At 43.7% G+C, this 24,156-nt stretch overlaps 1 protein-coding gene across 2 annotated transcripts; it reads right to left on the bottom strand.

Moving 5' to 3' along the window:
- Positions 1–515: 515 nt before the first annotated feature.
- bag3 (BCL2 associated athanogene 3) lies at positions 516–22,428 on the bottom strand. Of its 2 annotated transcripts, XM_070876661.1 has the most exons (4): positions 21,999–22,428; positions 14,302–14,685; positions 12,953–13,678; positions 516–5,814 (listed from the first exon to the last, which is right to left on the bottom strand). In XM_070876661.1, the coding sequence occupies exons 1-4, from the start codon at positions 22,176–22,178 to the stop codon at positions 5,116–5,118; spliced, it is 1,989 nt and encodes a 662-aa protein (XP_070732762.1). In that variant the 5' UTR covers positions 22,179–22,428; the 3' UTR covers positions 516–5,115. The 2 variants fall into 2 exon arrangements, with proteins under 2 accessions (XP_070732762.1, XP_070732763.1); XM_070876662.1 differs by lacking the exon at positions 14,302–14,685 and having other exon boundaries at positions 21,999–22,427.
- Positions 22,429–24,156: the final 1,728 nt, after the last annotated feature.

The raw sequence follows: 24,156 nt of genomic DNA, 5'->3' as shown, positions 1-24,156 counted from the left end.
AGCCGGTCAGTCTGCAGAAACTACCAAAATGCTTTTATTTATAAAAGGACTATAAACCCCAAATTAATGAGGGAATACTCACATCTTCATCAAATAATAACTTTGTCAACAGTTTCATTTTCTGTGCACACATTAATTATTGAAAACTACAGAGCAATCTGTCCTGATATAACAAGCCAAACTTAAGCGAATGTTGGTCATGGTCTATGGAAAACTCCTGCATTTAAAATTCTCTCTTATTTAATTAGAATATAAAATGATTTATGTTAGGTTTTTGAGTCTACTTATCCTGTATTAAAAGTATTAATGATATAAATATTGCATACATTTGAAGTTTAAAATATACTAGATTTAATTTGCTACCAATTGATTATATACTGATTCAGAAACATTTGCAATTCATGAAGCACTCATTTGGAGGGGAAGGGAGGGAATGGCATTTGTTACAGAGACTTCATGAATGTTCCAGTACTTTCCATTAGACCTGTGTGTCCAAAAATAACTCAAGCCTTGCATTCCACTCGACATAGATTTATTACATTTATACACCATACCAGTTACTTTACGTGACATAGCAGCATTACATACAGAATCCACAACAGGAGTCAATGCTCATTTTTTGGTGTTATTTAAGTGCAGATACAGAAAAAGTGCTTTTATAACAAGTTTGATATACATGATATACATGATATACACTCATGGATGTCTGAAATAAAACTGTTCCTATAAAATGAGTCATTCAGTGAAAAAGTTTGCTTCAAGATGCCAAATAACACAGTACCTATGAATTTCACTTCAGTTTCTTACTGTAAACAATATTTAGGGAAATAAATTTGGCAATATTGAGTCTAGTTATAAACGTGTCCACATTTTCAATTGATAAATCTTTCAAAATACAGTATAATTGTACTCAAGGCTCTCTGTTATGATCATTAACATTTCCGAGGCAGTCAAATTCCCCATATATTTTGTTACTTCACAGGAACAACCAAATAAATAGTTCTTGACTGCATGAAACTTCCCATTAAGAGACACTTGCTATATTTTTTAATTTGCGTATATTTTGTGCATGCATAGGAAACTGAAATCAGCAGGATCAACATACATTTATACTTGAGAAACTTGAAACTCATTCCAAAAGAACAGGTCACTGGTTTATATACGTGTTAGGGATTTATTTTTTTATTTTTGAAAGACAGCATTCTACACAGAAATGAAAATACATGCTGATCTTTGCTGACAGTCAGCGAAAGAAAGATAATCATGTGCAAGTAAAACTATTTGACAAGCATATTATAAATTAGATTTTCGAGTTTTCGGTTATTTTTAACATTATCGCAAGAGAAGCTGCAGAGATCTGTAATCTCATATTGCTGCAACAAGTTAATCGTTTAAATATTGAGAACTAAATTTGGCCTGGAGCTTGCAACGTAGTATAAAACAATTTAAAAACATCATCATAAATACTGGAAGGTCAGATAAACATCAGAGCAAAATGTCAAATCAATCTGACATTAATATTTGTAAATAGTAGCCTTGTCAAATGTATCAGTATAGTACGGAGGGAGTGCTGTACAGTTGGAGCTGGCGTCTTTCAGATGAACTGTTAAACCAAGGCTCTATCTGTGCTTGCTCAAGTGGTTATGAAAGACATCATGGCATTGTTCAGTTAAGAGCAAGGGAGATCTCGCAGTGTCCTGGCCAACAGTTACCCATCAACACCACTAAAATAGGATTATCTGGTCATTTGTCTGATTGCTGCTTGTGGGAACTTGCTGTGCACAAATCCTCTGCTGTGTTTGCTTACATTACAATAGTGACTACTCTTCAAAAGTACACTGGCTGTGAAACACTATGGAACATCCTTGGGATGAGAGTGGTGGTAATTAAATGCAAGTTTGTTTTTTCGTTCATCAAAATCATGTTTATATTCAATTAAGTACTAATATGATTTGGGTCCTACCAATGTTTTATGTTACAGTTACAAGTATTTTTGCGTACATTAATGTGATGCCTTTAATTTTCTCAAAATACACAGATCACTCATCACTTGAGTTCAATGTTTCAGGTACAACAATTCATCAAAAGACAACACCTAAAATATTAACCCGTCTTTCTGTTTTAGATGACAACTCCATTTTTATTTCAGATTTCCAGTAGTTGCGATTTTTGTTTTAGCTCTGCCTTGATGTTCTATTCTGTACACAGGGAAATCAACCCTACCTGTGTGCTGTTTGTCAAGTTATATTTAAAGTTTCATCATGGTCAAAAGAATGCATTTCAAAGTTCGGAGAGAGAAGACAGTACATTGATACGGTGGTTGTGGTTTATGCTTTCTCTTAATGGCATTCATGTAAAAAAGAGACATGCGTTTACATTGTCCATTACCACATCGTTCAAACATCTCAACGCACTTCAGATTATAATCAATTATTTTGAAATGACTCCTGTTATGTAGGCATGAATAGATAATTTTAAACACAATCATCTGTGCAACTGCTCAGTTTTAAGATACGGTTTTTGATAGTTGCTGAATAACAAAACAATCTTTAATGCATCAAGCTAGATTGAAGAGAGTAAATTTTAACTCAAAATAGCTCCTTTTCTCCAGCTGTGTACTTGTCATTAGTGTAAATATGGAAGGTTTGAGCTGTTTGCAGTGTAGCATAAATGACTCTTGTGTATGGGCATGTTTTCCAGCATCACTCGTCACTGTGCTGAATACGTGGAAAGGTTATTGTGTGGCATGTTGCAAAAAGAGAGCTGGTTTCTTTTAAAAAAGGCACTGTCTCCATATATAGAGTTTTATTTTGTAAGATTTTTCTGTCTGAGGTGGAAGAGCCACGTGCCAAATGCATTACAATTGTGTCACCTGCAAATAGCACGATTATGCATTCTGATACAATTTATGACATTGCATCATGTGTTTGAGAATATATATATGTGTACCAAAATCAACTTTTGCCAAGGCATTTTAATTCAATATAATAGATTTTTTTAAATAACTGTACATTTATAAACCATGCATAACAAGTGGAAGTGTTTGTTCTTGTCTGCTAAAAGTGGTCTGATGAAAAGCATTCTTGTGGTCTGAAAGTAAGACTTCTATTTTTACCCCCGAGTGGGAACACAGCAAAATGTGCTGCCACCAGTCTGGGAGTGACAGCAGGCAGCCTTGACTGATTTTAACGGCTGGGTCACATTTGCCTGCTGCTTGCCAACTGCCCAACCAAAATGGCTCGGAATTTGGCGGGAAGCAGCTGCCCGCCTGTTAAAATCATGCCAGTCGGAGGTAGCCATCAAGGATCAGAGGTAATGGTCCTTGGGTAAGGGGATTGGCGGAGGGAAAAGGGTGGGCAACAAGGGAGGCCTATGGTTTCCTTCTGGGGCCCAGAGTTCTTTCAAATGAGTTTACAATTACCTCAAGCCTCTGAACTTTCTGAAGGATTTTCTCCATTTTTATCAAACCATCCTCCTGGCTCATAAAGGAAACCAAAATAAATTTTAAAAAAATTTATATAGCTAGATCTCTTCTGGCCTTGGCTCCTGCTCCAGCCACCACTGTGCCCACGCCTCAGTTAAAATTGCAGATTGGATCCCGACAACGTAATCGTATTTAAAGAGGACCCTGCCGGCTTCGGGCGGGTATCCTTGTCGCCTGCAATTTAAAATTGCAGTCAGCCAGATTTAGGCGGGAAAAGAGTGGGTAAGTCCCCGCTCCATTTTAACTAATCCCCCACTTGGTTTCTGTTCAAATTCAGGCTCTCTCTCATTACCATGATTTATTACCCATTTTATCACTAGACCTCTGTCTTTGATTATATTAGTTTTGGTAATAATTGCCAACCAACAAAATGTTTCTGAAGGATCTTGCATACTCTGTCACCTCTCTACTAACTTCCTTAACATGTATGTATTTAAAGAGACTAAGGACAGTATGTAGAGTTACGATAGTTCTTACTTTGAAGTTAGCATGTTTAAAAGTTTCAGTCATAACCTTTATCTTTCAAATGTACCTAAAATTGTGCAATTGTTAGAGAAATATTTGTGACCCAACTTCTCATACCCTTGTATCTATGGCATATTTTACAATACTGTGCAACTGCAACACAACTGTGGCACTGCAATGCCCTACAAGTACATATTCTAGCTTCAAGTGTAACTATTAAAGGATCCTCCTTGCCGAAACCCACATTTAACACATGACTCTTCTGATATTAAACACAGGCCAACATTTGACTTTAGTTAAATAAATGTCACTGACTTGCTCTCTGCATTGCCCATGCCAATCCTACAGGCTGGAGTCAATGCCATTTGTACACAAAATGGATTATCAAATGAGCTTGATCTCATGCCTAGAAACATCAATAAATATCTGCAACTGAGCCGCAGTACAAAGGAAAGCTTAGAACACAACATATTTTTATAGTCTTTAAAAAAAAAAGGTAATCCTGTACTTGCTGCATTTTAAAATCTGTTACTTTTGGTAAGCAAATTACTCCTTTGGAAGCAACATATGTAAGCTTAAAATTAACTTTGACTTCTTGCTGCTTACAAAATATAGATATTGCACACAATACAAATGCAATTTGAATTTATTGCTTCCTTTGTAGAATATAGAAACCTTTATCTATATTGCTCCACTCATAGTCCATCAATCTCTTTTACATTTCAACATGTTCGTTCATAAAGTGCCCAACAGTGACTAAACTGACACTTCTACTTCACAGGCAAAACTTAGTGTATAACTTAAATAGTACTCTGGTATTTTTATAAGGCTTTCGAACTCACCATCATGTGGCGCATGATGTTATTCTGGCTATTCAGGGAGATAGTACATAGAAAACAATGCAAAACACAGAGGCGTGTAATTACCAGTTCTTTAGCAACCCACAGATGAATGTTTTTTCCCCAAAGTTGATTACAAGTAACAGAAGCCTTGCATGGCTCAACCAATAAGCTTCTGTTATTCATCATTTTCTCTCCCTGTATTGATGGCAGATAAATAATATTGGGGCACAAAGCTATGAAAAAGGTTCCTGATGGCATGCATTCTTAAAACATCTCAACACGATTTATAAAATGACTGGAAGATGCACTTTTGATATTAATGGATTAATGTTCATTTTTATCAGAAATGTCTTTAATGTTGTAATCATCGCCAGGTTTTCTTGGATTCACTTCACTTTGGTCAGTTTCCATTTTTGATTCTTGTCCAATGGTTTCAGTGTACCTTTTGTCACCTTTTATATAATCCATCTGCGCTGATTTTTCAGCTATTCCTGGCTGAGATCCAGAAAAGCTTCTGGCTTCTGGGCCCATGCTGGCTTTCTGTTCCAGCCTTTCAAGAAGGTACTGAACCTTCTTAACACCATCTCTTCTGGCTTGCCGCACATCATCGCGACCCTCAGGGTCCACTGAATCAAGGCCCAGCAGCTCCTTGGTGAGTAGTTCTTCCAGCAACAGATAGTGTTTGTCTGTTCCCGTCCCTTCAAATAAGTTGACATCTTCCTCAAGCCTCTGAACTTGCTGAAGAATTTTCTCCACTTTCATCAGACCTGGGTGCTTCGGAGCTGCTTCCGTGGGTAGAGGCTTTTTTTCCGGGACCACACTGTCTTCTGGCTGGGTGCTGCTCTGTGCTGGGGATGGAGTTTCCCTCTCAGCTTTCTCAGGTTTAGGCTGAGGCTTATGCGCTTGTTGCCTGGTGACTTGAATTGGGATGTAAGCCGCAGGGCGGTCGGGCCCAAAAGAACTAGCTTTGCTCTCCTGTTGCATTCTAGGTGCCTCTTGATGCTGTGCTCGTTGCTGGCCAACCTATAATGGTGGGGTGGGAGGGGCAGGAAATTACATGGGTAATTAGCTCAACATATGCAGCACTTTTACATTCTTAAAGAAAGACTTGCATTTATATAGCGTCTTTCACGACCACTGGACATCTAAAAGCACTTTACAGCCAATGAAGTACTTTTTGAACGTAGTCATTGTTGTAACATAGAAATATAGAAAGTAGGTGCAGGAGTAGGCCATTGCACCACTATTCAATATGATCATGGCTGATCAGGCATCTTCAGTACCCCATTCCTGCTTTTTCTCCAGACCCCTTGATTCTTTTAGCTGTAAGGGCGACATCTAACTCCCTTTTAAATATATCTAACGAACTGGCCTCAACAACTTTCTGTGGTAGAGAATTCCACAGGTTCACAATTCTCTGAGTGAAGAAGTTTCTCCTCATCTCGGTCCTAAATGGCTTATCTCTTATCCTTAAACTGTGACCCCTGGTTCTGGACTTCCCAAACATTGGGAATATTCTTCCTGCATCTAACCTGTCCAATCTCGTCAGAATTTTATATGTTTCTATGAGATCCCCTCTCATTCTTCTAAACTCCAGTGAATATAAACCTAGTCGATCCAGTCTTTCTTCATAGGTCAGTCCTGCCATCCCGGGAATCAGTCTGGTGAACCTTCGCTGTACTCCCTCAATAGCAAGAATGTCCTTCCTCAGATTAGGAGACCAAAACTGAACACAATACTCAAGGTGTGATCTCACCAAGACCCTGTACAACTGCAGTAAGACCTCCCTGCTCCTATACTCAAATCCCCTCGCTATGAAGGCCAGCATGCCATTTGCTTTCTTTACTGCCTGCTGGACCTGCATGTCTACCTTCAATGACTGATGTACCATGACACCCAGGTCTCGTTGCACCTCCTCTTTTACTAATCTGTCACCATTCATATAATAATCTGCCTTCCTGTTTTTGCCACCCAAGTGGATAACCTCACACTTATTTACATTATACTGCATCTGCCATGCATTTGCCCATTCACCTAACCTGTCCAAGTCCCCCTGCAGCCTCCTAGTATCCTCCTCGCAGCTCGCACTGCCACCCAGCTTGGTGTCATCTGCAAATTTGGAGATATTACATTCAATTTCTTCGTCTAAATCATTAATGTATATTGTAAATAGCTGGAGTCCCAGCACTGAACCCTGTGGCACCCCATTAGTCACTGCCTGCCATTCTGAAAAGGACCTGTTTATTCCCACTCTTTGCTTCCTGTCTGCCAACCAGTTCTCTATCCACGTCAATTTTGCACACTAATCTCTTGTGTGGAACCTTGTCAAAAGCTTTTGAAAGTCCAAATACACCACACCCACTGGTTCTCCCCTATCCACTCTACTAGTCACATCCTCAAAAAACTCCAAAAGATTTGTCAAGCATGATTTCCCTTTCATAAATCCATGCTGACTTGGACCGATCCTGTCACTGCTTTCCAAATGCGCTGCTATTACATCTTTAATAATTGATTCCAGCATTTTCCCCACCACCGATGTCAGGCTAACCGGTCTATAATTCCCTGTTTTCTCTCTCCCTCCTTTTTTTAAAAAGTGGGGTCACATTAGCTATCCTCCAATCCATAGGAACTGAACCAGAGTCCATGGAATGTTGGAAAATGACCACCAATGCATCTACTATTTCTAGGGCCACTTCCTTAAATACTCCTGGGATGCAGACTATCAGACCCTAGGGATTTATCGGCCTTCAGTACTTTCAAATTTCCCTAACACTATTTCCTGACTAATAAGGATTTCCCTCAGTTCCCCCTTCTTGCTAGACCTTTAGTCCCGTAGTATTTTTGGGAAGTTATTCGTGTCTTCCTTAGTGAAGACAGAACCAAAATATTTGTTCAATTGGTCTGTCATTTCCTTGTTCCCCATTATGAATTCCCCTGATTCTGACTGCAAGGGACCTACATTAGTCTTCACTAATCTTTCTCTTCACATATCTATAGAAGCTTTTGCAGTCAGTTTTATGTTCCCTGCAAGCTTACTCTCATATTCTATTTTTCCCCTCCTAATTAAACCCTTTGTCCTCCTCTGCTGAATTCTAAATTTCTCCCAGTCCTCAGGTTTGCTGCTTTTTCTGGCCAATTTATATGCCTCTTCCTTGGATTTAACACTTTCCCTAATTTCCCTTGTTAGCCACGGTTGAGCCAGCTTCCCTTTTTTATTCTTACAGGGATGCACAATTGTCGTAGTTCATCCATGTGATATTTAAATGTCTGCCATTACCTACCAACCGTCAACCCTTTAAGTATCATTCTCCAGTCTATCCTAGCAACTTCACCTCTCATACCGTCAAAGTTTCCTTTCTTTAAGTTTTGGACCCTAGTCTCTGAATTAACTGTGTCACTCTCCATCTTAATAAAGAATTCTACCATATTATGGTCACTCTTCCTCAAGGGGCCCCACATGACCAGATTGCTAATTAATCCTTTCTCATTACACAAGACCCAGTCTAAAATGGCCTGCTCTCTAGTTGGTTCCTCGACATATTGGTTTAGAAAACCATCCCTTATACACTCCAGGAAATCCTCCTCCATAGTATTGCTACCAGTTTGGTTAGCCCAATCAATATGCAGATTAAAGTCACCCATGATAACTGCTGTACCCTTATTGCATGCGTCCCTAATTTCCTGTTTGATGCCATCCCCAACCTCACGACTACTGTTTGGTGGTCTGTACACAATTCCCACTAACGTTTTCTGCCCTTTGGGGTTTCGCAGCTCTACCCATATAGATTCCACATCATCCACGCTAATGTCCTTCCTTACTATTGCATTGATCTCCTCTTTAACCAGGAACGCTACCCCACCTCCTTTTCCTTCCTGTCTGTCCTTCCTGAATAATGTGGAAAATGCGGCAGCCAATTAGCGCAGAGGAAGCTCCTACAAACAGCAATGTGATAATGACCAGATGAACTGTTTTTGTTGTGTTGATTGAAGAATAAATATTGGCCAGGACACTGGGGACAACCCTCCTGCTCTTTTTCGAAATAGTGCCACGGGATCTTTTACATCCACCTGAGAGAGCAGACGGAGCCTCAGTTTAAAATCTCATCCGAAAGACGGCACCTCTGACAGTGCAGCACTCCCTCAGTACTGCACTGGAGTGTCAGCTTAGATTTATGTGCTCAAGTCCTTGGAATGGGATTTGAACCCACAGGCTTAGGCTTTCTTTACTATTTTTATATTTCAGATGACACTTGACTAATTTTGGAGAATCTGATCAGATGAATGACTTCAACCTATAAACGATTTATGATGTGTGCATTTTTATTTTTGGACTTCTGAGTTCTGTATCTATAATGGTGTCATTGCACACTGTTCGCCAATTCAGGTTTACTCCTGTCAGGTGCAGCGCACAAAATACCTCAGCCTTTTCTAAAGTTTCCTGTGCAATAACTTTAACTTACTATGAAATGCTGTTTATCCATATAAAAAAAGGTTTTTCCCAGCCAGACCTGCTCACCATTTTCCTCAGTCCGTCCTTGGAATCATTTCCATTTGCCTCAATTGCCTTCCCTGCTAACTTTTTCCACAAGTCCCTTGCATTTTAGATGAAACAAATTTGTCTGTCTTTCTTTTCTTACTTCTAACTTCTTGATTTTTAACGTGACCTCTGATATTTGAACCTTTGCCATCGTGAAAAAAAATTACCTGGATCAGCATTGTCAACCCTCTTTATAATTATCAAAACTTAATTTAGGTCACCTTGAAGTCTTTTTTTGAAGACAACAATTTGAACCCTTCTAACCTTGCCTGATAACTTAGATTCCTGAAACTTACAATTATTTTACTGCTCGCCTCTGCACCTTTTTTGATGCAATAATAAATATCCTTCCTATGATTAGGTGACCATAATTCAGTAAAGTGGGCTGGATCTGACTCACATCTTAAACACTGTACACAGCAACAAGATAGCCTCTTGATCTGTCGTGCTCCTACTGCTGCTCAGCTGAAATAGTCACAGATCCACGGATCATCTTTGTGGTTTGTATGACTCAGAAACTGTGGCTTTACTTCTGCACCATCAGAGAAGGCAATCAGCAGATAGCTTGAAACATTTAGTCACAGATATATGCTCAAATGCACATATCTTTTTGTTGTTTAACTCACTCTACAACTTCCATGTCACACATATTGTCTCACTCTCAGCATTGAACAGCATCTGCCAACTACTGTCCCTGTTACATAAAAGATTAATTCTCCTAATACTGGGGGTTGATTGACTTCCAATTTTGGTATCATCTGCAAATTTGGAAATGTTGGATATGATACATTACCGAAGTAGTTCATTAAAAATAGCAAAGGTTCCAGTATGACTCCAGTGTATTCCATTTGTAACCCCTTTCCAGCCTGAAGGTTTTCACTTATAGTTATCCTCGGTTTCTTGTACAATGCTCCCAAGCAACATGGTTAGCTTTGAGAATCTCAAGTGCCATTTCCTTTATGTAACAAGTCATTGCGCTTTACAAGCAACTTGTGGTTCAAAGTGTTTTGAAAAGCTTCAACATGATGTGACACGAGGGGCCCAAGTTTCCACACGATAAAAAACGGGCGCCCCTCCGAGCTGGGCGCCCGTTTTTCGCGCCTAAAACGGCGCCGGAAGAAAAACTCGCGATTCTGGAGCGCCCTGCAGCTCCTTGTCTGCTTGGCGCGGCGCCCAGGGGGGCGGAGCCTACACTCGGGCCGATTTTGTAAGTGGGAGGGGGGCGGGTACCATTTAAATTAGTTTTTTTCCTGCCGACAACGCTGCGCGTGCGCATTGGAGCGTTCGCGCAGTGTGAAGGAAACATTGGCACTCGGCCATTTTTGTAGTTCTTTGTAGCTGTTTAGTTTTTGAACATTTTTTAACAAAAGCACATTGCCATCAGCACATCAGCACTGAGAACGCTGCAGGAAGCCTCAGAAAGTTGAGGCAGCCGTTTCCCGACGACCTCCCCCTTTTGCCGTCGGGAAATGGCTCCTCAATTTCTGAGGCTTCCTGCAGCCTTCTGTCTCCTTCCCGCCGTCTGGAACGGCTTCCTCCGCCTCCCCCCCCCCCGCTGCGTTCGGTCGGTCGGTTGGGTCCCTCCCCGGCGTCTGGAACGGCTTCCTCCCTCCCCCCCCCCCCCCCCTGCGTTCGGTCGCTCGCCCGCCGTCTGGAACGGCTTCCTCCCCCCCCACCCCCGCGTTCGGTCGCTCGCCCACCGTCTGGAATGGCTTCCTCCCCCCCCCCCCCCCCTGCGTTTGGTCGCTCGCCCGCCGTCTGGAACGGCTTCCTCCCCCCCACCCCCGCGTTCGGTCGCTCGCCCGCCGTCTGGAACGGCTTCCTTCCCCCCCCCCCCCCCACCCACTGCGTTCGGTCGGTCGGTTCCCTCCCTCCCTCCCGCCCCCCCGCGTTCGGTCGGTTCCCTCCCTCCCTCCCGCCCCCCCGCGTTCGGTCGGTTCCCTCCCTCCCTCCCGCCCCCCCGCGTTCGGTCGGTTGGTCGGTCGGTTCCCTCCCTCCCCCCCGCGTTCGGTCGGTTCCCTCCCTCCCCCCCCCCGCGTTCGGTCGGTTGGTCGGTCGGTTCCCTCCCTCCCCCCCGCGTTCGGTCGGTTCCCTCCCTCCCCCCCCCCCGCGTTCGGTCGGTTGGTCGGTCGGTTCCCTCCCTCCCCCCCGCGTTCGGTCGGTTCCCTCCCTCCCGCCCCCCCGCGTTCGGTCGGTTCCCTCCCTCCCCCCCCCCCGCGTTCGGTCGGTTGGTCGGTCGGTTCCCTCCCTCCCCCCCGCGTTCGGTCGGTTCCCTCCCTCCCCCCCCCCCGCGTTCGGTCGGTTGGTCGGTCGGTTCCCTCCCTCCCCCCCGCGTTCGGTCGGTTCCCTCCCTCCCCCCCGCGTTCGGTCGGTTCCCTCCCTCCCGCCCCCCCGCGTTCGGTCGGTTGGTCGGTCGGTTCCCTCCCCCCCCCCGCGTTCGGTCGGTTGGTCGGTCGGTTCCCTCCCTCCCCCCCGCGTTCGGTCGGTTCCCTCCCTCCCTCCCCCCGCGTTCGGTCGGTTCCCTCCCTCCCGCCCGCCGTCTGGAACGGCTTCCTCCCCCCCCCCGCGTTCGTTCGGTCGGTTCCCTCCCTCCCGCCCGCCTTCGGGAACGGCTGCCTCGTTTTGTGAGGCTTCCTGCAGCATTCTCCCTGGCTGAAGCACTTTCACACAGGTAGGAAGATGGTTTATTTAATCTTTTCTTTGCTTATAAATTTTTATTCAGGTTGGATTTATTTGTATAATATTTGTATAAGTATAAATAAGGATTTATTGTAGAATTTAATGAGTTCCCTCCCCCCCTCCCCCCCCACCTCGTTCTGGGCGCCTAATTTGTAACCTGCGCCTGATTTTTTAATGTGTAGAACAGGTTTTTTCAGTTCTACAAAAATCTTCACTAGCTCCATTCTAAGTTAGTTTGGAGTACGTTTTCACTGTGGAAACTTTCAAATCAGGCGTCAGTGGCCGGACACGCCCCCTTTTGAAGAAAAAATTCTGTTCCAAAGTGAAACTGTTCTACCTGACTAGAACTGCAGAAAAAAAAATGTGGAGAATTGCGATTTCTAAGATAGTCCATTCTCCACCAGTTGCTCCTAAAAATCAGGCGCAAATCATGTGGAAACTTGGGCCCTAGAAGTGCAGGAATTTATTTTCTTTTTTTGCTATTGCAGTCTCGATAATTACATTTCATGAATTCTCAGATACAAAATACTAGCCGTTACAGCAGTGGCAGAATATTGTAGTTTTACCCATGTTTCAGTATATCATGTCAGGAACTGCACCAGCTCAAATTACTGAGATACAGTAATTTCTACAGGAGATCAGGCAGCTGACTGCAAGAACTGAGGTCCAATCAATGCAATGATCCCAACTTTAAACAGCTTGCTCTACCATGGGTTCTTTTAATATTCTTGGTGAGATCATAACTGTCTGTTCCATATCTGGACGCATCTCTTCGCACAGACAGCTGATGTTTTTCTAGTTTGTTATACAGGCTATCTATGTATATGCAAGTAACATGTTCAGCCGCTTCCTGAAAAAAAGGGCTTTGTTTCAAATATGCTGAAGTACATTATTGTTGCTGTACGATCAAACAATTTCCTAATTATCAAAAACATATTGACTTACCTGTGGTCTGTCCACACCTGTATTGGTCCAGATGGGCGACTGTGGTCGTGCCGGTGAAGCCATCCGGGCTGGAGAGCCCTCACGACTTGATACTTCCTTCTGAGCCATTCTCAGTGGTGATTGTGCCTCAGCTCTGTTTGCTCCCCGGTCTTCAGGAGAAACCTTGTAGACAACTGGCTGCTGCTGCTGCTGGACTGAGTACTGTGTTGGCTGGGAAGGGTACGGTACATGTTGGCCAGGATGATATGCTTGCTGAATCGGGTACTGCGCTTGCTGCACTGGGTGCTGTGTTTGTTGGGTCGGGTACTGTGCCTGCTGCACTGGATGAGGTGCTTGCTGGGTCGGGTACTGCGCTTGCTGCACTGGGTGCTGTGTTTGCGGAGTTGGGTACTGTGCCTGCTGCACTGGATGAGGTGCTTGCGGAGTTGGGTACTGTGCCTGCTGCACTGGATGAGGTGCTTGCGGGGACGGGTACTGTGCCTGCTCCCCTGGGTGATGTGTTTGTTGCATTGGGTATGCTGCCTGTTGCACTGGGTGCTGTGTTTGCTGGACTGGGTATGGTGTCTGGTGAGCAGGGTGATATACCTGTTGAGCTGGCTTTGCTCCTATTCCTTCATGGATCACGGGTATAGAAATATAACCTGAAGGAAGCTGGGAACTTCCCAAGCTTGACCGACCATGTTGCTGAGACAAAAATGCCTGGGGGCTCGTCTGGAACTGTGAATTCTGAAAAAAGGAAGATTATCAGTGTCATTAAAGGTTCAAGTTTTTTTTTAAAAAAGCTTTGTAAATGTAATCACCTCAATCAAGGACTCATTTAAATAGGACTGATGAAAAACATACATTGATATATTAATCTGAAACACTTCCTTCACTTTTTGATTGTTATTTATATGCCTTTACAAGTTTTATATTGTTTCAGTTGAAAATTTGGCTACTAAAATGCAGAAGAATGTAAAACTCTACATGGAACATAGAGTGACACAGAGCAAACAGAAGCAAGACAAGAATATCACATCATGAGTCGGCTATTTTTAGACTCTACAACATGACAGTCTAAAAATAAATCCACAATTAGCTTTTTGGAAGGAACAGGTGACGTCTTTGTAATTTGTCCTGTTACAGCAAAAGTAATCTTCACTTTGAGTTAAGACCGATACAACAAAGCTGCTGTAATTTATATGTAAATGTTATATTAGTTCAGCAAGCTGTGGTTTTAGATTATCGGCTGCCTCATTTATCGGTTTCTTTCATTTCTGAAAAAACTTTGGCTCGTCCTGTCATTCAGACCTAGAATGTGACAATAACTTCGTACTGAAATGAAATCTTGAGATAAATACACAAATTACCTCTGACCCTTGCAAGCCAGGAGCCTGGATAGTGGCAGCTGTTGATGCTTGTCCACTTTGTTTATCCGCCTGTATGGCTTCTAATGGAGATCCAGCTGGTGACTCAGCACGCATGGAGAGCCTGGATGGTGACTGAGCCCGCACCGGGGAGTGTGCCCGGACTTCAGTTTTAAGTCTCTGCAAATCAGGCTGCTGAGGTGAATAGTGCATTTTTTGCTGATAATGTTCAGGAATTCCATCATGGATTATTGGGATGGGAATGTAGCCTGGACGAAGCTGAGGGCCTGAAGACCCAAATTCCTTTCCGTGCCGCTGTTTTGGGATATCTTGTGATGATTGGGGATATCCTGATGGATGCGGACCATTGGAAAAAGCTTGCCTCTCCTATAAATAGAAAGTACAGAGGGCACGATTCAGTCCTGCTATTTAGTCTTTGCTGTGAGCCGATACGAAAGCAGTATAATTTTAAAAGTACCGTAAATGACCACCTTGCTACAAAAAAATAATTTGGAATACTGTAAACCCTTAAACTAGAACAAAATATAAACAAAAATGTTTGAGGATTATTTTACAAAATTCATCCCATTTTCTATTACTTTATTTAATCTATACTTCCGACACGTTTTAATGCTGTACCCTCACCACATAGTATCCGTCTAGTGGACCTATTTGAAAACAATTTAAAATCACGAAGATTGGTTCGACACGGAATTAAATATATGTATTAACATCTTGTGAAAAATAATGTGTAGCAAGCATGCTTCAAACTGACAGGCAAAGCAATTGTTTTATTTGTTCAAAATCTGTTTTGGGTAAATTAAATTAAATATCTCTCAAGAATAAAAAACTTGCAGTATTTTAAGGTAACTCTGGGATAATAATAATATTATGTTACAGAATGTTCTTTATTCATATTTAGCAACATACAATTATAAATGTGCAGATAAACAATGTTAGGATTCTTAGTGTAAACCAAGCAGATAAAAAAATTAAAACATTATAAAATTTGCTTGTTGTCACATGGCACACTTGCAAAATAAGTGTTGTTAGACAGGTGACAGCTCAGATCATAGGGCCCAAGTTTCCACATGATTCGCGCCTGATTTTTAGGAGCAACTGGTGGAGAACGGACTATTTTAGAAATCGCAATTCTCCACATTTTTTTTTCTGCAGTTCTAGTCAGGTAGAACAGTTCTAGTTTAGAACAGAATTTTTTTCTTCAAAAGGGGGCGTGTCCGGCCACTGAAGCCTGATTTGAAAGTTTCCAGTGTGAAAATGCACTCCAAACTAAAGTAGAATGGAGCCAGTGAAGATTTTGTAGAACTGAAGGCGCAGGTTACAAATTAGGCGTCCAGAACGAGGTGGGGGGGAGGGGGGAGTGGGGGGGGGGAAGGGAACTCATTAAATTCTACAATAAATCCTTATTTATACTTCTACAAATATTATACAAATCAATCCAACCTGAATAAACATTTATAAGCCAAGAAAAGATTAAATAAATCATCTTCCTACCTGTGTGAAAGTGCTTCAGCCAGGGAGAATTCTGCAGCCGTTCGTGCTGCTGAGCGGGAGGGGGGGGCGGGAGAGAGAGAGAGAGAGAGAGAGAGGGGAGGGAGAGAGGGAGAGAGGAGGAGGGAGGGAGGGAGAGAGGAGGAGGGAGGGAGGGAGAGGAGGAGGGAGGGAGAGGAGGAGGGAGGGAGGGAGGAGGGAGGGAGAGAGGAGGAGGGAGGGAGGGAGAGAGGAGGAGGGAGGGAGGGAGAGAGGAGGAGGGAGGGAGGGAGAGAGGGGGAGGGAGGGAGCGAGAGAGGGGGAGGGAGGGAGCGAGAGAGGGGGAGGGAGGGAGGGAGAGAGGGGGATGGAGGGAGGGAGAGAGGGGGATGGAGGGAGGGAGAGAGGGGGAGGGAGGGAGGGAGCGGGGGGGGAGGGAGGGAGAGAGCGGGGGGGGGGAGGGAGGGAGAGAGTGGGGGGGGGGGGAGGGGGGAACGAGTCGGGTCGGGGAACAGGAGCGCGGGTCGGGTCAGTCGGGGGGAGCGGGTGTCGGGTCTCGGGGCAGGGGGGGGGAGCGGGTGTCGGGTCGGGGCGCGCGGGGGGGGGGGGAGCGGGTGTCGGGTCGGGGTGGAGCCGGTCTCGGGTCGGGGCGGGGCGGGGGGGAGCGGGTGTCGGGTCGGGGCGGGTGTCGGGTTGGGTCTGGTCGGCGGGGGGGGAGGAGCGGGTGTCTGGTCGGCGGGGGGGGGGGGGCGGGTATCGGGTCGGGTCTGGTTGGCGGGGGAGGGGGGGGGTAGTGAGTGTCGGGTCTGGTCGGCGGGGAGGGGGGCGGGGGGTGTCGGGTCTGGTCGGGGGGGAGCAGGAGCTGGCCGTGGGAGGAGCCTCATTCACACAGCCCCAGTGAGGCCATTCAGCCAGGGCTAGGGGCTGCGTGCTTCGGGCCCCTCCCACACAGTTCGGCGCCTGGAGCTACTGCACTTGCGTGCCGACTGTAGCGCGCATGTGCAGAGGTCCCGGCACTGTTTTCAGCGCCGGGACCTGGCTCCGCCCCCCCCACAGCTCATGCTGGCTGCGCCGAGGGCCAGAGGACCTGTAAGTAGGTGGAGAATACAGAGGATTTTTTTAGGCGCCGTTTTAGGCGCGAAAAACGGGCGCCCAGCTCGGAGGGGCGCCCGTTTTTTTTCTTGTGGAAACTTGGGCCCTTAGACTGGGCCATTAGATGCTGGAAACTAGCAAGACAGGTCAACATTTCTGAAGCATCACATCATGCACCTTTAAAGATTTTCACTGCTGCTCTTAGGTTGAATGATAGTGACAAGAGCATGGATGGATGTCCTGAATGAAATTCTTTCTTGAAGATTCACTCATTCCTCAGAAATTATGTCAATGATTCGTTCAATTTGAAGCATTATCTCACAATGAGGTTCAATGTTACAAATAGCACTTACAGATTCCACAGTCATTTATCATGAGCTTATACTTTACACAGTGCAATACCTGAATTAATACACGTTATTCTTTATGCTATGTACCATTGTTTTGATCATTTTTTGTTGTATTTTTGACTCCAATTTGTCAAAAAAATTAGCTGCTCATATCCAGTCCTGCACGAACACCCACTTCACCCTGTCCTAACTGAACTTCCCAGTCTCCAGCGCAGTAAAGTTAAAATCTTTTTCCTCGCCGGGCTTCACTGGGCTGAGCTATTAATGGGTGAACCTACAATCAATGGGGAGTTCAGTTGTAGAGAGCATATGTCAGACTCCATCTGGAGTACGGCATTCAGTTTTGGGCACAGTGCTGATTCACCACAATGTTAGCAGGTCTTAAAGGGTTAAATTGAGGACAGGTTTCATATATTTGGCTTGTATTTCCTTGAGTTTCGAAGGTTGAGTTTTGATCTAACTGAGGTGTTTCAAATCATTAGTGGATTTGATAAGTTAGATAAAGAGAAACTATTTTCTCACATAGGGTGAATCTATAACAAGAGGGCATAATCTAAAAATTATAGCTAGGCCATTTAGGAGAGAAATCAGGAAGCACTTTTCCACAGGGTAGTGGAAATCTGGAACCTGCACCCCAAAAACCTGTGGATCCTAAATCAATTGAAATTTTCTATATTAAATCACTTGGATGAAGAGACCGAGTGTAATGTACCAAGTTTGCCTATGATACAAAGATTGGTGGGAAAGCAAATTGTGAGGAGGACCCAAAACATCTGCAAAGGGATATGGACAGACTAAATGAGTGGGCAAAAATTTGACAGATGGAGTATAATGTGGGAAAATGTGAGGTTATCCACTTTGGCAGAAAAATAGAAAAGCAAATTATAATTTAAATGGAGAAAAATTGCAAAGTGCTGCAGCACAGAGGGACCTGGGGGTCCTTGTGCAAGAAACACAAAGGTTCGTATGCAGGTACAGCATTAATCAGGAAGGCAAATAGAATGTTGGCCTTTATTGCAAAGGGGATAGAGTGTAAAAGCAGAGAAGTCCTGCTACAACTGTACAGGTTGTTGTTGAGGCCAAATTGAACGTACTGCGTAGTTTTGGTCTCTGTATTTAAGGAAGGATATACTTGCATTGGAGGCTGTTTCGAGAAGGTTCACTCGGTTGATTCCGGAGATGAGGGGGTTGATTTATGAAGAAAGGTTGAGTAGGTTGGGCCTATACTCATTGGAGTTCAGAAGAATGAGAGGCGATCTTATCCAAACAAATAAGATAATGGGGGGGGCTCGACAAGGTGTATGCAGAGAGGATATTTCCACTTATAGGGGAAACTAAAACTAGGCATAGTTTCAGAATAAGGGGCCGCCCATTTAAAACTGAGATGAGGAGGAATTTCTTCTTGGAGGGTTGTAAATCTGTGTTATTCTCTGCCCCAGAGAGCTGTGGAGGCTGGGTCATTGAATATATTTAAGGCGGAGATAGACAGAATTTTGAGTGATAAGGGAGTAAAGGGTGATGGGGAGCGGGCAGGGAAGTGGAGCCGAGTCCATGATCAGATCAGCCATGATCTTATTGAATGGTAGAGCAGGCTCGAGGGGCCAAATGGCCTACTCCTGTTCCTATTTCTGATGTTCTTATGTTCATGACTGAGTTCAACAGATTTTTGTTGGGTAAGGGTATCAAGGGATATGGAACAAAGGCAGGTAAATGGAATTGAGGAACAGATCAGCCACGATTTAACTGACTGGCGGTGGAACAGACTAAAGAGTCTGAGTGGCCTACCCTTGTTCCTGTGCCCCCCACCCCACCTTATTTCTATAATCTCTACAACTCAATATTCTCTCCTGCACCCTCTGGTCCTCAAATATTCAGCTTGTGTGCTTCTCCCCACTCCTTTCACCCACCAACAGTGGTGGAGCCTTCAGCCTCCTCCATTTTACTGTCTAAAACACCTTCACCTCTCTCTTCACCTTTAAAAATCTCCTCAAAACCCATCTTTTTGACTAAGGTTATGTTTCCCATCTCCTAATTTCTTTCTTCAAAGCTTACCATCTGTTCACATACAGTGATCTGAAAAGCGCTTTGGGACACTTTTATGCTAAAGGCACTATATAAATGCATGCTGCTGTTATTGTTGTTATAAGCTTTAATTCTGCATTCGCACCCACATTTCTGCAAGTTAGATCTTGTCGGGCTCCTTTCACCACTCTCAACCATAATAGCAAACAAACTAGCTCCCAGGCCTTTCCCACTGTTCACTTGAATCAGCCACTAGATTTAAGAGTAGTCCAATTACTTTCAATTCTAAATTCTCCTTCCTTTGGGGGAAGTGTCTCCTTTTAGTCCCCCTTCAAGCTGAGAACAATGACTCAGTCTTTTAGGAATCACGGGAGAGATTCCTTCCTCCAACACCCTGTAGTAGGTCACATTGGTTTCCTGGTACTGTCGACCATAGAGTTGCCAACAGATTTTTATACCCCTGAATCTCCAAATTCATTTACTTACTAGAAGCAGGAAAGGAGGTTAAAACGTTTTTAGAATATGATTTTTTAAAATTCGTTCATGGGATGTGGGCGTTGCTGGCAAGGCCAGCATTTATTGCCCATCCCTAATTGCCTATGAGAAGGTGGTGGTGAGCCACCTTCTTGAACCGCTGCAGTCCGTGTGGTGAAGGTAGGCCCAGTGCTGTTCGGGAGGGAGTTCTAGGATTTTGACCATGTGATGATGAAAGATTTGTGGCATTACCACAAGTGGCGACTGAATCCAAGTCAATTATGATATTTAAGGGGGATTAGACTTGAAGAAAAACATTAATGGGTAGAGGAAGAACAGGGAAATAGGATTTGAGTAGGTTGCTCCAATGTGGAGCTAATGCTCACAAAGAAATCATGGGCTAAATGAAATTTGTATGATATCCATTTTCCATTGTAGATTTCAGGCTAGTTTTATCGATGAAAATCTGTGTACTTTAGAAGCAAAACTTTCCATAAACCAGTACCTCAATGGTTCAGCACATGACTCCCAACCAGGTCAAAGTTTGAATCACCAGAACTGACTGGTGTTCAGTTCTTCTCAACAGAACCATTAGCAACATGTCACATTGAGGCAATGCCTTCCACCTCAAGCATAGTAAAAACTGATACTATGCAGCTCAAGCTGGTTGAATAGTGCCTCTTGCCAGTCGAACTCAATGATTGCCGTCAGAAAGGTATTTATGGCCCAGAGTGTACCACCCTCCCAGTTTTCAGAGGGTATATAGTATCCTTCAAGGAGAAAAATAGTGGATTTTTTTTTTTTTTAAAAGAACAAACCTCAGCATATATGTCACCACTAAATAATTCAAGTGCCATTTTTTAAAATATTTATTTTATGAAATGTTTATACAAGACCAATAGAGTAACTATTTTTCTATCAACTGCTTATTCACAACTTTGCTTGTTTTCAATATATTTTAACTATGAGCTTTTAAATAAATAGTGATAATGGAGAAAACCATTTACAAAAATGTTCTTAGGTAGCAGTATCAATTAAGCCACAATGACTATTTAAGAGTTACAGTAATATGTCTTCAAATCTATATAAAATTTAAATCTGTTGTCTCGCATCTTAATTTTTGTAAGTAATTCAGCTTTATCTTGTACTGAAACCCATTGGATGTATTTATTTAATGGTCCTTCTGATTTTGCAGGTGGATACAAAAGTAGGAACAAGAGTTTAGTATATGTGAAAGGCACTTCAAATTTATGAGCACATCATTGGAAAAATAAATCGGTTTCTGGTTGCTTACTTCACATGGTAGAAACTTCACTACATGCCTACGAGCTATGCTGGATGTCACCACCAACATAGCACCATTTTTAACATCTGACAGCTGTGAAGCCCACAAGATCCCCAATGTCTCCAAACTTTCTCCTGACAACTGGCTCAGTCAATTAAACAAGGTGCCAGCTGCCAGGCTCCATTGAGTCCAACCAGACACTTTAACGAATGCAACACAATCTCAAATGTACCAGCATAATCTCAGTCAGGGGTCTACATCTTAAAATGAGTTTTCTATTTGTTGGGTTATAGAAAGGAACCGTGCTAATTTCCCCAAAACGCACGTTGTACATTTAACGAGGCAATAATAAGGCTTTAAATAAACCTCACTAAGGGCGAAAGTTAAAGGTTAACCAGCCGATGCTTCATCAGATTGGACTGCAGTGCGTCATCCAAAACACAATCTCAATCTCTGAAACTGTAAGGATGCCATCTTGTTTTTGGTTAACTTTAACTGACTTGTTAATATTGTTTTAATTTCATTTCCCATAAAAAAGAGGCATTCGCGTACTCGAGGCGTCAAAATAAAAGCCATTTACGTTTTTTTGCAATAGACAATCATTATCCCCAGAAGGAAATGTACTTTTTTTGCCAAACTGAATTATTGTTACAATGACTGAAATGGGTAGAAATTGGCACAAAAAGCCCGTGTGCTGTGGTTTGTTTTTGGATGCAGTCAGCACTGAGGGAAGGTTACAGGCAGGACGCTGGCACTGCAGTCTATGCGTACACAGTATACGTCCCTGCAATACACTACACATGGTCAAATAAAGCTTCACAACGCGCCTCAACAATTTCTCCAAAGACACCCCTTTTTAAAAGCTACTCAGATACAGGTTTGCCCCAGAATAACAGCGGGTGGTGGGGGGGGGGGGGTACTCTTCATCTCCCACTTGGATTGTAACCCGAGGTGTGGAGCCCCCGGGACACACACACAGCACTGACCTTCTGCAGCTGCATTCTCGGGTCACTCCACGTTGTCGAGCGGGTGTTGTGGTCGACGAAAAAAGGCCACCCGGTCTGAGGGTCAATCTTCACCTCCCAGCCGGGAGGCAGAGCGTCGGTGTTGGCCGCCTGGTTCGGAGAATGCTTCATCGCAAAGCCAGGAACGCTGAACTGAGCCATTCTGCCACTCGGCTCCCCTCTCGGAAATATATATAGAGTGACGCGGGAGGCAAGGGCTGGACTGGAAAGTATCTGGAATATGAGCTGTGAGCAGTGAGCAATAAGAGTCCCCAAGGCTGGAATATTCTGGCTATTTCTCTGCTCCTGTGAACAGGGCTGGGATGGATGATGAACCCGCACTGTCAACTATTACTGTACACCAACTGCACTAACCCAGCGGCTCGTTGCTGGGAAAAGGGATTATGTTTACTGCATGTGCTCTCTTTACAAATGGGGAGGGGCTTCACGGTTATAATCTGTTCACCAGCAGCAGTCTTTCCTGAATTTATGAAGTAAATTTCTGGTTGCAATATTGAAGAAACCATCTCTAAACTCTCCCCTTTCCTAATATGGTAAAAGTTTCAGCAAGTGCCATAAACTTCTTACCAGGGTAAGAAATCGTAAAAGGACTTGGAATTGCACTGTCATTTGGTTTGAATGAAATACACCCATATAAGGTGGATTTCCAAAAATCACACATTGGATCCAATATAATAACATTCACAATTAAACAGAGCTATATTTGCTGTCTATTCAATATATATGTAACTGAACCGACAAACAATTGAAGATAATCATGTATTTTGAGATGAGGAGTCACAGTGCTTTTAAAAGACCTCCCTTTGAGAGAGTCAGGCAATTGAGGAAGGACAGAACTCTCTGGAATCTTCCAGAAGTATTCCATGTCAAAGCAGCATATTGGTCAGAGTGAAGTTAAATGTTCAGTTCGATATGTATATTGGTTTAAAATCAAGAATAGTTCTGCGACATATTCTAATTCATTAATTTAACATGGCAGAAGGGGCAATTTAAACTCGTCCCACAGGAACGGGGTGGGCCAGCGGTTAAAGTTGCTGCAGAGTACTTACCGCTTTGTTCGCTTGGTGTCATATTTAACCCTGAAATGAGCTTTCGACCACATATCCGCAGCATAACTAAGGTCGCCTATTTACACCTCCGGAACTTCGCCCGTCTCCGCCCTTGCCTCAGCTCATCAACTGCTGAAACCCTCATCCATGCCTTTGTTACATCTGGACTTAACTGTTCCAACGCACTCATGGCTGGCCTCCCACATTCTACCCTTCGTAAACGAGAGGTGATCCAAAATTCGGCTGCTCGTGTCCTAACTCGCACCAAGTCCCATTCATCCATCACTCTGTGCTCGCTGACCTACATTGGCTTCCAGTTAAGCAACGCCTTGATTTCAAAATTCTCATCCTTGTTTACAAAATCCTCCATTGCCTTGCCCCTCCCTATCTCTGTAATCTCCTCCATCTGCACAACAGCCCCCTCCCCGCAAGATGTCTCCACTCCTCTAATTCTGCCCTCCTGAGCATCCCTGATTATAGTCACTCAACCATTGGTGACTGTGCCTTCTGTTGCCTAGGCCCCCAAGCTCTGGAACTCGCTGCCTAAACCTCTCCGCCTCTCTATCCTCCTTCAAGACGCTCCTTAAAACATACCTCTTTGACCAAGCTTTGGTCACCTGTGCTAATTTCTACTTATGCGGCTTGATGTCAAGTTTTTTATCTGATAATACTCCTGTGAAGCGACTTGGGACATTTCATTACATTAAAGGTGCTATATAAATACAAGTTGTTGTTGTTCCCAGTGACTGCCATTTTAACCACATAAGATTTTTAAATCAGCCAAGACAGGTTGGAGCTTCATGAATACATGCAAATCGGGATCATATGATGCCATTAGGACCCCAACGTAAATTTAATGCAAAATTGCAGAAGTCCTGCCTAGCTCCCAGCTCGGCAGTAAAACTTTACGGGATTGGTCTCGCAGAGCCACTGGAAGCACTAGAATGCCAGAAGAGTTTCCAGCTTCCGGATAGCTTCTTTCTGTCATCTATTTTGTGTTACTTACCCCGAGTAAGCTCTAAACTGGTTTTAATGGGTGCCATTTGATTTGGACAGAGGAAAAGTTAAGA

Source organism: Pristiophorus japonicus, chromosome 3 (genome assembly GCF_044704955.1).
Source record: "Pristiophorus japonicus isolate sPriJap1 chromosome 3, sPriJap1.hap1, whole genome shotgun sequence".
In the NCBI taxonomy this organism is placed as follows: domain Eukaryota; kingdom Metazoa; phylum Chordata; class Chondrichthyes; family Pristiophoridae; genus Pristiophorus; species Pristiophorus japonicus.
Note: the sequence above shows the minus strand (reverse complement) of the source record. Positions and strands in the feature narration are given on the sequence as shown.

Bases quoted from the DNA above. Each gene is read 5' to 3' on its own strand.
- bag3 (XM_070876661.1), bottom strand. From the start codon at position 22,178: ATGGCTCAGTTCAGCGTTCCTGGCTTTGCGATGAAGCATTCTCCGAAC. The intron at 14,686-21,998 runs GTCAGTGCTGTG...TTCTATTTATAG, and splicing joins CGAGAATGCAGCTGCAGAAG to GAGAGGCAAGCTTTTTCCAA. The intron at 5,815-12,952 runs GTAAGTCAATAT...CCACCATTATAG, and splicing joins CAGGTGTGGACAGACCACAG to GTTGGCCAGCAACGAGCACA.